The sequence below is a fragment of the Rhipicephalus sanguineus genome, chromosome 7 (genome assembly GCF_013339695.2).
Source record: "Rhipicephalus sanguineus isolate Rsan-2018 chromosome 7, BIME_Rsan_1.4, whole genome shotgun sequence".
NCBI classification, from domain to species: Eukaryota; Metazoa; Arthropoda; class Arachnida; order Ixodida; family Ixodidae; genus Rhipicephalus; species Rhipicephalus sanguineus.
In genome coordinates, this window is record NC_051182.1 from 13,702,051 (window position 1) to 13,715,437 (window position 13,387).

Consider the following 13,387-nt stretch of genomic DNA (forward strand, 5'->3'; position numbering starts at 1 on the left):
TTCGGGTTTCACCTACGAAGACTGTTAAGCCTGTTTCACATGCGAGCGACTGAGCGGCGGGGCTCGCGGCGATCGAGCGGCACCAGGACGCGCGAACGCGGCTTCAGCCTGTTTCACATGCAGCGATTTTGCTCCAAGAGCGGAGCGGCTGCCGTCGCGGAAGCCCAAAAACAGGTTTTTTCGAGCGACCAGTGGACGCGCGATCAAGATCGCCAGAGTTGGAAAAATTCGCGAGCGGCAGAGCGGCTGCCCAAGGTCAAGTGACGTAGAGAGCACGTGACTGCAGGGATGGAGACGAGGAGCAGGCGCGCGCGCCGGGAGGAACTCGCTCCGACTCGGTTTCCTAGCAGACGACACTTCCCGGCTCAGAAATGTCGCGCGCGGTCTTCAACGAGTTGCTCATCGCCCAAGTTGTGAAGCGTCCTGCTCTTTGGGACGTCAAGATTAAAGATTTCCGCAACAAGCATAAGAAGAGTATTCTTTGGGAAGAAATTGCCCAGTCCCTTAAAGAAGTGGACGAATCTGGTAAGTAAACAATGTTTTTTTGCATGTATACGACCGTGTGTGCGTGTGTGCGTAACTGAAGAAACGAGCGTGAAGTTACGGGGTAACAAGTAGATTTGCAGGCGGCACGAGTGTTTAACTGTACAATAAGCTTTAGTTAGAATCAGTGATCCGTGTTACAGTAAGTTCTTCATGTCTAGCGCACCTCGTACTGCGCGGCAATGAAGTTTATTCATTTATGATTTCGTATGCCCATGCATGTCTCTATTTCCTTTTATAGAGCTCGCTCAATCGACGCATAAGGGTCAGATAAGAAAAGATGCTTTAAGGAGCAACGCACGTCACCTCTCGCATAGCTTTACATATTACTGCTCTTGGGATTGTTTCTCTGACGTTCTTGAACTTTTTGTGCGTATACGATGTTAATGTAAAGACTTCTTTTTATTAAACGTTGTATAAGTATATGTGCCACGCGCAAATTATTCTAAAATGTCTTACGTACTCTAATGTGGCATTTTTTTTTTTTCATTCAGTGACCGTAGACGAAGTTCAGGCTCGTTGGAAGAACCTCAGGGACACTTTCAGGAAAAAACTAAAAGAAGAAAAAAACACGAAAAAGAGTGGGGCTGGAGCTCCATCGAAGACAGCATATTGGCCACACATTGAACAGATGACTTTCCTCAGAGACTTAATGGAACCTAGGCGGTAAGTGGCATAATCGCTAATGTTCTGCGAGAGTTTTAAATAGCCCATGGAGCGTAGTACTCGTACGTTTGCTTACGCCCTTGTAAAGTAGTCGTGCATTTCCTGAATTATACATTGCTTTCAGGAGCATCAGTAACATGGATGGCTGCGAGGAAACACCGGTGTCAACTCCCCTTCATGTGGAGCCACTCGACCTCCCATCGCAAGCTTGCCGGGATGGCTCAGAAGAAGTGGACAACTGCACCACCGCAAGAAATCCGTTTGAGCTCATATTTCAAGGGCCCAGCGTACCAGTGCAGGTTACAACACCTTCCCATCCACCACCCTCAAATCCGCCACATTCCATTCCATCGAATGCTGTCAGCTGCCCAAGAGAAAGTGAGGAAGTTTCATCGACGCCACAATCAAGGTCAAAGCGGCAGCGAAAAAAAGAAATGGAAACTGTAGATGCCGAACTGAACGCAGTTCGCAATGTCATTGCGGCGCACAGGCCGATGGACGCTAACGGCTTATTTCTTCTGTCGCTGAAACCCTACCTGGAAAGCACACCGCAGGAGATGCTTACGGATTTGAAGATGGATCTACTCCATATTTGCTCCAACTATAGCGAGGGGCGTCGTCCTCATTCACTGCGTGCATGCGATTATTGACTGAGCATTGAAAATAAAAAAGGAGTGAGAAAGCGAACTTTATGTGTCTGTATCTTCATTTATTGAGAGGTCAATTCAAGTACATTAGAGTTCACAATAATGTTAACACAACTGAACTTTCTTAACGGTAACAAACGTTGATATGCAGAATAGGCAAATATCATACCACACATAAAATCATACATCCTGTACTTTTCAGTAACATTTTGTTTGCTTAGCGACAATAGAGAGAGGTGTTAATGTATATACCCTGGATCGCTGAAGCAGTGGGAGTAGGTTACATAATATATAAAACATTACCATAATGGAGTGTGCCGTATTATACAATATTATATACAAAGGACAAGTCTAGAACGAAATGTAAACAGAGCAAAACGAAAGCCCAACTAATATGAAGATGAAACGCGGTATGTTACACAACATCAGCTGAAACGACAAGCGAAAAAAAAAATATTGAAAAAATGAAAGTACAGGCAGTCTCATTATTCCTAAAAGATAAGCTTCTCCTAGCTCGCGAGAAAACCATCGCCGACTTTGGCCAGAATACAAACTTTACGCCTTGTTTAAGGGCGCAGTCCGGCGGATGCACGCTGCCAGGGCACAGCACCCTGTGAGCTTACAAAATAAGATCGAAATAGATCTCGCGTTTCAGCCGCTGATCTGCGGTAATTGTGGCCCAAAGGAGGCTGTAGTTGAAGCATGGCATTCCCTTCTGCGTCCGCTGCTGAGCGCCATTGTCCGTCCATGGTATTGCCATGCTGATCCTCTCTATCGGCGTAGTTCGAGGGCATGTAGAACGTGTCTTCCGAGAGGAAGTTGTGGAGAACGCACGACGCCATGACAACATAGTCGGCGTTTTCAGGCAGCAGGTTGATGGTTCTCCTAATATTCTGAACCTCGAGGCCATGACACCGAAAGCGTTTTCCACGCACCTCCTGCGCAGAAAAAAATCATGAAGGAAGTGTGGATGAGTATAGCACATTACTTAAAAGAAAACTTAAGTGTAAATAGCACAAGGACATTACATAACAGGCGCTTAACGTCAACAGTTATTTAATGTAATAGAAATTCCATGCCATCCAAATCACCTTGCGCGGCTCAGGCGATAATTGAATATTCTCTTGTCATCTTCAAGTCGATTTCCCGGGTAGGGCCGTAGAAAATCGGAACGAAGCTGGAAAGCTTCATCACCCACAAAGACATGTGGAGCAATGGTGGTGTCGTTGGGCAACCGCTGCGGCGGCGGGAGACACAGCAGGCCATTCTCCAAAGCTTGGCCAAACCGAGAGTTGCTGAACGTTCCCCCATCGCTCTGCCTTCCATATGCACCCACATCAATGGCAACAAACTTTAAGTTGCTGTCGACCACTGCCATCAGGACAATGGAGTAGGTCCCCTGCAATAAGAAAAAGCTTGTTCGTTGCAGAAGAACTAATAACTTATTGATTGAACATGATGCGCTTAAGACACGGCACTAAATTATTTATTTTACCTTGAGGTCGTGTTCGAGTTTTAATAACAGGACACGTTCAAAATATATTGCCTTCTACGAAACGCAACAATTACCTTGTAGTTGTAGTAAAGGCTCCCGGTGTGAGGTGGCATTTGGATTTGGACATGTTTCCCGTCCACCGCTCCAACACAAAGAGGGAAATTCCACTTGTCGCGAAAATCATTTGCTATCTCTTGCCACCTGGCAGCCGTTGGAATCTGAAATGAGCAACGTAGTCATCACTTATAAGCGGAAACATCGCAGATGTATAGGCGGTGTAAGTCTCATCACAGGGAGTTTAACTGAAATAAAAAGATACGCTTATATTCGGCCAGCTATGGGTTTATCCATTTTACATTTAATTGGCTACTCAAATTTTCTCGTCGTGAGGTCGGAGCGGTAGTGCAAAATTTCAATGGCGTCCGCTTGTACCTTTGTCACCGAATACATTCAATAGAGCGAATGCTTAGGAATCTACGGATAAATGAGAAAAAAGAGAACAAAAGCATGAACTGCCGATTGTGCATTAAACTGTGTGATAATAACAGTGCCAGAAAAGGTCAAAACGCACAGCCGTTCCAAAATCCATACAGCGTACCTTAAGACAACGAGGTTGTAGAACACTCCACAAAAGCCTGCAAGTGAAGTGAATGATACCGGCAGCAGTTGAAATTCCTACTTTAAAAGCCATGGCTACATCTTGAATATACATTCCAGATGCGAGATATCTGAAAATAAAGTAAATATGAGTCATTTCTACTTTATATGGGAAAACGTAAAAGCGAAAAAAAAAAGAAAACGGAACAGTAAAGTGATATGCGCATATACCGGATGGTTATGGCAAGCCTTGCTTTTGATGGCACGGGCTCTCTTGTGACCAACATCAGAGTAAGTGGTTCCTCGACAAGCGAATGGAGCTCTTCGAACTTCTCAGGTGTCATTCGATAGTATTTTTTGAAATACTCTCTATCCCCAGCCATGAGCAAGGGCATCTGTGCACAAGTTTTACAATGAGTGAAAACAATATATTATGTATGAAAAAAACACTAGAAATTCAAATTTCGAATGTGCCACTTACCGAGGTGTAGAACTCTGATTCCACTTCCCGATTCATCCACAACGGCCTCACCCACCAGCGCCGTTCAGTCGGAAGACTCAACATTATTTTCTTTTTGTGAAGAAGAAGATACTCTTGCATTCGCAAAAGATGAAGGCAATCGTGGTCGCAAGTGACGCATACTTCCATAAAGTAAAACTCGTCGTCGCTTGAACTGGCCATGTTCACTGGTGGTGTGCAAGTGCCGCTCCTTTACTGTCGTTTTTCTCGACGAAGCTACCATCCGAATTCCGAGAAATCGTTTGCACGTGCCAGTTGTTTTTTTGTTTTTGTTTTGTTTTCATTCCCCCCCCCCCCTTTTTTTTATCGAATTGTGGCTCCCGCATGCGTTCCGACAGAGAACCGCATGGCACTCTGTCGTTCGCAGCACACGTTTTTTTTTCCTGTTTTGTTTTTTGTTTGTTTGTTGTTTGTTTGAAACACCCACCCAGCGCGTTCGAACCTTTTGCTCTTCCGTTAAATTATCGTGTACCCAGATGACAAGGACCGTCTTTCACTGGAACGCCTATAGGCAAGAAGCGACGCAAGCTCTCTGAAAAAAAAAAAAAAAAACACCATATGCGTCCACTGGGCCTCTTGCATCCGGTTGACGGTCCAGACGGCACACGAACGCCTTGCGGCGTTCGAGAAGAAAGGCCGCTCAAAGACAGTGTGCGAACTTGAAACCCTTCGAACAAACTCTTTCTTTTGCTTCTCCATGCTCAGTTATATGAGCGCGCAACAAGAACCATATGTTAAAGGGAAAGCAAGAACAAAAATAAACGTGACTGCAAAAGCTGTTTATTGCATTTAATTCAATCAGTGCACATAAGCGTGATAGTCGAGCGCCGATTGATGATGAATCTCACAGCTCAAGCGCGCCAAAGCAAGGAAACTTGGAGCAACGCGTGGCTTTTGGATACCGCTGAAAACCGCGGCTATCCGGCGCTTTCCGCAAGCAACACTGCCCATCAGAGCGGCGGGCATCGCGCAAAAGCGGCGCATGTGAAACGAATGACGCAGACCGCGCCGTAATCTTTGAGAAGCTTCACAATTGCTTGAGATCATTCTGTTAAGATTACGCGCCGGACGCGAATAGTCAAGTTTATTCGAGAGCTTACGCGAGCACCAGCGATAACGCTGGAAGGTTTGATGACTGACGTATAAAGGACAACGCGTTCCATCGATGATCAGATTACTCAACGGCTGACGACTGCTCCCGCCGCTATCAGTGCGCAGCATGTATCGCTTGTATTTTGAGTTTTGATTTTCTGGGCACAAGTACGCCCAAATAAAGATTTCCTTATTTCCCAGTCTGGCTGCAGCATTTTTCACCGCCACAACCACGTGACAATACTATCGATAGTGGTGTGAATAATGACGCGGTTGCTGGCCGGCTATATTGCCAAAATAGTTGCGATAGCCTACTACCAGCATTGCTTAATTTATGAGCATTTTTTGGCAGAGAAATTAATTATTTCCGCAGTGAAAATGGCGGAAAATATCCATCAATAAATTTGTATCCGAAAGCAACCAGTTACACCTTACTATTAACTTCTTGATATTTTTCTTATTTTGAAATCCTAAAATGCAATATCAATTTGAAGCCGCGCAGTCCCACCAAATGTAACGTCTTCCTATCCGCTACAGCTGAACAGTTTGACTTTATGGTCATGTCTCCGCAAAGCACTCTGGTTAAGAACAGTTTCTGCCACACAACAATAATCGTCATCCACCTCGCGTGCTTTCCTCGCGTTATCACCGCGGTCGCGGCACTTCCCGGTCACGAACGGCACGCGCGTTATCAGCGTGACATAGCATTCTTGACAGGAAAGTGACGAGAGCTGGGTTTTCAAGAAAGGAAACGCGAGCGAGCCAGATGATTATTGTTGTGTGGCAGAAATACTCCCCAAATACTCGATTTTGGCTTAGAGTGATCTCATGGTACATTTCTCCTCACTGGTACCCTCCCTCCTGCTCTTAGGATGCGTGCTGCATTCCACGGGCGGATTGAGTGGCCCTGCATGGCCCTGCTCTGCCGGGGCTCTCTTCATGGCATGGCGCCTCTGCTCGAGTTCTCCAAAAGGCAAACGCCATTAATAAATAAAACTAAAAATTAAATACGCGAGAACATAAGCAGTATTTAGCAATCGGACGCCTCGCATGCCGTCGACGAAAACGACGCTTTGCTTTCCGTCGGTTGGGTCCGGGCTTCGTGCGCAGAAAGAGCTGCCGCCGCCGCGAGAGCACGGGGGATCATCGCAGACTCCCTGCAATGCAATCCTGCTTGATCTTCAATGCGAGGTTCTAAGTCTGCAACCACATCTATCGCGGCAATCGTGAAAGCCACGGCTTCACTGCACCGCGGCCAAGCAGCGGTCAATTGCACGCGTGGTGACGTGTGATGGAGCTTTCTTACTCGCTGAGAGCAATCAGATTCGTGACGACATCGCTTCAGCACCGAATCTGCGGCGAGAGAAATTGAGTAAGAGATATTCGGTCTTCGCTTATGGCCTTATGTCCACTAATAACTTATCTTTTCACATCCAACCTGCACGCATTCATCAATGCCCCTGCTCATTCCACCTCAACTTCATATTTCTCGTTAGCGTACCTTTAATGCTCCTGACTGTGCGTATCGGACGCCCTAGCAGGAAAGTTACACCAGAAAAAGATCTATAGGCTCATGTTTTACCCACTACCTCGGGGGAGAAGGCGGATCACGAACATGTGCATCCGCATATTCATTGAGTGCTATCTCTATGGCCTGGTACCCACACTAATCGAACCAGCCGCACATGTCTGGGAATCAGCGAATAGAATGTCTGTAAGGTACTCGATAAATTAGGTGCACTTAGGGCAGAACAGAGAGGCAGTCTGTTAGAACAACCACTGCTGATAGACACTGGGGCAATTTACTCAATGCTAGGACTATTGCCAGCAATTCAGCCAGGTAATAGGGGTGAAGTACGGTAACCGAATCGAGAATGACCTGTCTAGAGAGAATGATACAACGCCCACCCCTGCCTTCTCTTCGCAAACGGAAGCATCAGTCGCTATCACAGTGTTTGACACTGTTTGTTTCTAGATTGGCCAAATGATCTTCCAAAATGCAATTCAGATATTTATATGGTAAATTTTTCGCGTTCTTGGCATATATATCAAATTCAAGCCTAATTGTTTCTACAGTGCTGAGTATATGTACTTCCCGGAGGTGAACTTTTAATGGGTCCAAAAGTCTGTGTAAAAATGACTTGGGGGCAACGTAACCTAGACCATTGGAGGTTAAAAAATGAGGCCTGCTGGTTAATGAAAACATACCGTGACCTCTTCTGTGGAGATTCATAGATTTTTAGAAATGTACGTACTGTTAAAATAAGAAATCTTTTGATAAGAGACGGCAGGCGTGATTCTTCGTATAGAATATTATTTGCAACAAATTTAGGTAGCCCCAGACATAATCGTAACGATTCACGTTCTACAAAAGCAATGGTCGAACTTTATAAGCCGGAGCACCAGAAAACAAAACGCAGCCCAATTCCAGTATTGGTCGAATGTCATGAGGAGCACGTCTCAGCGCAAACCAGCAGGTTTATTGCTGAGCCTACGCAGCATCCCTGGTGCGCGCGCTCCCTTAGTAGCCATGTTTTCTATATGGGGACTCCAGTTAAGTTTTTCGGTGTAGGTTACCCCTAAATACTTAACTGACGCGACCTGAGGTATGACGGCTTGTCGGTAGAGTCATGAAATTTGCACTGTGACATTTTGTGCAAAAACTACAATTGCACTTTTATTAATATTTAGCGATAAGTTAATACCCTCCAGCCGTTTCCAGGCTGTTCATATATGTCTGCAGAATTTGGTGAAGTGCGTGAATGTCTGCTGACGTAGCGAAAAATGCGATGTCATCGGCATACACATACACCTGCACGTCCTGCAGCATGGGAATAGTACATAGTAGAACATTAAATAATAAGGGTGAAAACAATGACCCTTGCGGGAGGCCTCTCGTTTGCTTATATTTTGAAGAACTGACACGATTGCGAGCACTAAAATTCTCTATCACTCAAGAAAACATAGACCCATGCCACAAAGTATTCTGGCAGTCCTAAGTTCTGAAGCGAATCTATAAGTTTCACATGCTCCACACTGTCATAAGCTTTGGTGATATGTAAGGTTACTAAAGCGGAATATTGTTTCTGACATCGAGCAAGCTGTATTCTACTTTCTAGATCAACATGCGCACACCAAATGGAACAACCACGCCTGAAACCAATTTGACATGGGCCCAGTGGCATTTTTTCTGACATCCAGCGATCTACCCGGCTAATGTGACGTAATGAACGGCTGTAGGTGGCAGGTAGATTCCCATCTGTTCTGTTTAGCATAAAAATGCGACACACGGCTCTTGCCTGCTTAGTGTGAACAAGGAACCCGTATGGGTCCCGAAACGTCTGTTTTTCACCTTGACTTGGTCAGTGACCGCATCTACATCCTCATCATGATACCTGACCAGACGAACTTTCGTCGAACTCTTGACTACATATCTTAATTTCCTTGTATGCGTTAGTGAATCGCTCCTCTTTTAGACTCACGTAAGCGTTTATCGCGCCTTTACCAACGCATGTAAAGCCGTCAGCTAGCACATGTTCCAAGTAAAAGCTGGTCATTCGAAATCTACATGTTCTTGCTAGCCAATATGCGTTGATCTTGAAGAGCACAGGCATATAATAAACATGTCGTTTTCGCAATTCCTATCTTGATAGAGCAGTACAAAGAGGGCACGCAATTGTAGTGGATTCAACTTGTTTATTGTACACCACAAAATCACACGCTCAAAATGTCTAGTGCGGAGACCAATTAACATGCACTGTAAATACTGTATACACCAGGTCTTTTCTTCCAAGTACCACTTGTGCTTGGATGATAACGCAAGGTCCATTCCTTTTGGCTATGCTTCCATCCTCGTGCCATCATTTGTCGACATGAAATACCAGCTCGCCAAGCATTCAGTACCTTTAGGAAATTATTAAATAAATCAAGACATACATATCAAAGACATTGTGCAAACACAGGAAATCGGCACCACGTACATCATTTTTTTATTGTGCGTTGATTCAAAAGTGTCCCAGCAATAATGCACTTGCCCTGACTGAATACAGCACAGTGAATCTGAAACATAACAAAACGTATTACTAACGGGAGCCATAACTTATCGCATCAAGGTTCGTATCTAAAATTAACAAAATATGATCGGTGTCATAACAGCAACAAATATTTTGAAACCAGTCTTTTTCGCGGAAATACGTAGCATCTCAAGTGCTGCAGTCGTGCGTGTGTTGAAGCGGAAATGTGACCCCTTTCTTGTTTTCATACGCAGGTGGGCCGTGAGATTCTGAGAGAGCTGCCATCGGTCAACTGACCACGTCTGTAAAGATGCGCATCTCGAATTTGGAAAGAACTGCGCAATTGCATGGGAAAGCGGCTGTCTGCTCATATTCGGTCAAGCCCGAACAATTGGACTGCGATTGAATGCTGCAATTATCGGCACTCTCTAAAAGTATTGCCTGCAACGCTGTACTTCCTTGCCTGGCTATTTATCGAGAATGGGGTACGCATATCTTTGCGTACGCAATGGCCTTCGGCTGTCGCCACTGCGTGAAACATCATTTTTATGTTAAGCGTTAGATTGTTTATTGGCAAAACCGTGCCTGGCCTGAAGCTGCTTCCTGTCACTTCGTGTTCAATTTTTAATGGGTCGTCACGCGTAGCTCAAGTGGCCATTCAGGCACGTACAAACTAATTCTGCGCAACGTTTCAGGCTTTTTTAGAGAGTGAATAAGAGAACCTAAGCGATCTTTTTTATTTCAGCCAGAACATGGAAGTAAAATTTGCGCATCATTTTGGCAGCGCGATTCCCTTGCGTTTGGGTTTACGGAGGACTAAAAGCCATTATAATACATACAGGGCGCCCATAACAGGCAAATGCAACGAACACAATGGTAAAACTGTTCTACTGTATTCAACAAAGTGTTACGGGGCAGCAGCTCCTTCGGAATGTAGAGGGGGATTTGGGAACAGTGCGCTCGTAAGATCACCGATAATACTACAGGTCTTTTCAAAAGGCTCTTTCAGCAACATATTTCTGGGAGGCACTACATATGTTCCAAAGCATCTATGGTCGTCTTCGTTTCCTTGGTGCGGTGCATTTTACTTGGACGGGAGGTCCCGTCAATGATTTATAAACCGTGGGACCTCCTCCTTCATGTGCACTACTATTTTTATTACATGCAATGGAATTGGACAGATGAAAGAGCCGTGTTCTGCGGCTCCGACAAAGTCCACGCAGGGAACACAGCTGCAAACACACAAAATGCGTCGCCCTTCCTTGCGCTGCTCATTGACGTCAGTTCCAAGCTGGCTAGAATGCAAGCGGCACAAATTCTTGAGGACTTGACAATGCACGTTGCTTCAGGTGAGTCCTCCTGCAAAAGTAATGCAGAAGACAGCTGCTCTCACTTCATGCAAGACTACTTTGCCACCATTCACATTATTAGAAAAGAAATGCAAGGATTTTTACTAAGGCCTTGTCCATTTAAAGCACACAAAAATAAGCAGATGCAGCGATAGCAGCCACTGTGCCACCATGAACACGACAAAAGAACTACCGCGAGATAAAGCTAATTGTGCACACTTTCACCTTCGCAAGAAATGTGGCACACGTACGCTATTATGAGAACCTAAACTGCGCTTGGGACAAGACACTAGAGTAGAAGCAGACAGGACTAACAAAGCTCATCCTGTGTACTTCTACGCAGGTGTCTCATCTTACCAACTATCCCCCCTCCCGCAAACACACACACACACGCTCCTTGCAGCATACGCGTAGCTCAGCGATGACATTCAATAAACACCAAACAGACGAACGACTGTCTCTGCCCTATAACGTGCACAACTATCCTAAACTGTAGCGCATGCAGTGCAGTGAAGACTATGGGTCACGTCAGTTTTGGTGGCGGCAACACAAAGGGGGAACGGGGAACAACATGGTTTGGTTTACAACTTCGTGAGTTTATCAAAGGGACCCTTAAACAGTGTTATAATTTTGTAGAAACGCATTGAGTCGGTACAGCAACTCCTTAGAGAGAGAGAGAGAGAGAGAGAGAGAGAGAGAGAGAGAGAGAGAGAGAGAGAGAGAGAGAGAGAGAGAGAGAGAGAGGAACCACCTTATTTATCCCATTTTAAGGGAAAGTGGGTACCAGAACGCGAGGGATCCTACTCGCGGTAGGCCTCCTTTGCCCCCTCAGTATAGCCATCTAAAGTGCAGGGTTGTAGCTGCGCATGGCCGCCTCCCACGGCTCCTAATTAAATGTTCAGGCTCGGGGAAGGGGAGTGATTTGTACACTGCCACATAATGTGGGTTACAGTGATGCTACCAAGGACTTCAGATTTGGAGCAACTTTTGGAGCAGCAAAATATTCATTTTCGAGCACTTCGAAGCAGCAAAAATTTCCATCTTGGAGCACTTTGGAGCAGCTAATTTCACATTCTGGATAACACTGCAGAAGAAAGTTGCATTAACATTCACGCACCTGAATAAATATTATGGGGCTCTTATGAAAACCAGAAATATTTCGATTCATTGCGAATCTTATGGAGAAAATCATCTCAGGAGCACTCCATATTTCACGCGATAATGCAAAAAAGGCGTGATGTAGTTGAGTGTTCTGGAATAACCTCATCAGCGATTTTTTTCGACACTAGAAAATAAACGGAATACTGGATAAATAAAACACACTAAATATATCTATGTGGTTATCAGCAAACGTGGTAGACAAACGCCGCGACCTCGATCAGTGCGTCAATGCGCAGTGCGCATTGCAGTGTGCGCAGCATGAGTGTGGCATGTAAATCATGCTGTACATGACATGCTAGTCATTATTTTCATGTTAGCACCTGTTATTTATGTTCGTCATACTCATGTCAAGCAATGCCAAATTTCGCATATGTCAAGCTAGTGAACCGGCAAGCACAGCATGAATGGGGCATGTAAATCATGCTGTACATGACATGCTAGTCACCATTTTCATGTCACCACCTGCAATTTATGTTCGTCATACTCATCTGACGCAATACCAAATTTGGTATATGTCAAGCTAGCGAACCGGCGAGCGCAGCATGAGTGTGACATGTAAATCACTGATATAGAGCGTTAATGCGGGCTTGTTGGTACATACTGAACTTCGGAAAAACAGCGCTAAGCCAGGACATAGAAAACTACGCGGAACAGCGCGTCGTCTTGTCGCTTCGTTCGATGTCCCGTCTTAGCGCTGTTTTTCCGAAGTTCAGTGTGTAAATCATGCCGTACATGACATGCTAATCAGCATTTTCATGTTATCAGCTGCCATTTATGTTCGTCATACTCATGTCGCGCAATGCCAAATTTGGTATATGTCAAGCTAGCGAAACGGCCGCGAGCGCCTCGAGACCATGTTATGTAAATCATGCCGTACATGACATGCGTGTCATGACTTGCACGTTAGAACCAGTCAATTGAACATATGTTTGTCATATACCCTTTTCACGCTATAGCGATTTTGGTATCACTTGGAATACTAGTGCAAAAATCTATTAGTGGAAAGCACCTGTTCCCTATAATTACTAACAGCCAGTTTTCTTACTCTATGTCTGCCCGATTCGCTTACGCCAACAGCTATTTATTACCGAAACCTAGAACTAGTTATGGCAAATTCACTACTAAATTTTCAGCTACACTACTTTGGAACTCGTTATCGTGCCATATGAGGACGCTCTCTCATTTCCACGCATTCAAATCGAACCTTCGTAATTATTTGCAGTCAACAATCATGTCATGATCACCGTTTTTCTTAATCATTTTTGTAATCAAAACACCTTACAGTGTTAATGACTCATTCACTA

General features: G+C 44.9%; 3 protein-coding genes across 3 annotated transcripts in view; 1 reads left to right on the plus strand and 2 right to left on the minus strand.

Moving 5' to 3' along the window:
* The first annotated feature begins 358 nt into the window (after positions 1-358).
* LOC119399300 (uncharacterized) lies at positions 359-1,910 on the plus strand. The gene is made up of 3 exons (XM_037666114.2): positions 359-525; positions 1,038-1,209; positions 1,334-1,910. The coding sequence occupies exons 1-3, from the start codon at positions 372-374 to the stop codon at positions 1,857-1,859; spliced, it is 852 nt and encodes a 283-aa protein (XP_037522042.1). The 5' UTR covers positions 359-371; the 3' UTR covers positions 1,860-1,910.
* Positions 1,911-2,906: 996 nt separating this feature from the next.
* LOC119399301 (uncharacterized) lies at positions 2,907-3,586 on the minus strand. Its single transcript, XM_037666115.2, has 2 exons — positions 3,426-3,586; positions 2,907-3,255 (listed from the first exon to the last, which is right to left on the minus strand). Exons 1-2 carry the CDS (start codon positions 3,462-3,464, stop codon positions 2,944-2,946), a joined length of 351 nt encoding a protein of 116 aa, XP_037522043.1. The 5' UTR covers positions 3,465-3,586; the 3' UTR covers positions 2,907-2,943.
* Positions 3,587-9,242: 5,656 nt separating this feature from the next.
* LOC119400589 (nuclear distribution protein nudE-like 1) overlaps positions 9,243-13,387 on the minus strand; it is a 233,689-nt gene continuing 229,544 nt past the window's right edge. The window contains exon 8 of the mRNA XM_037667651.2: positions 9,243-10,932. Coding sequence (XP_037523579.1) covers positions 10,869-10,932 — 64 coding nt within the window. The 3' untranslated portion in view covers positions 9,243-10,868. The remainder of the gene's footprint in view (positions 10,933-13,387) is intronic.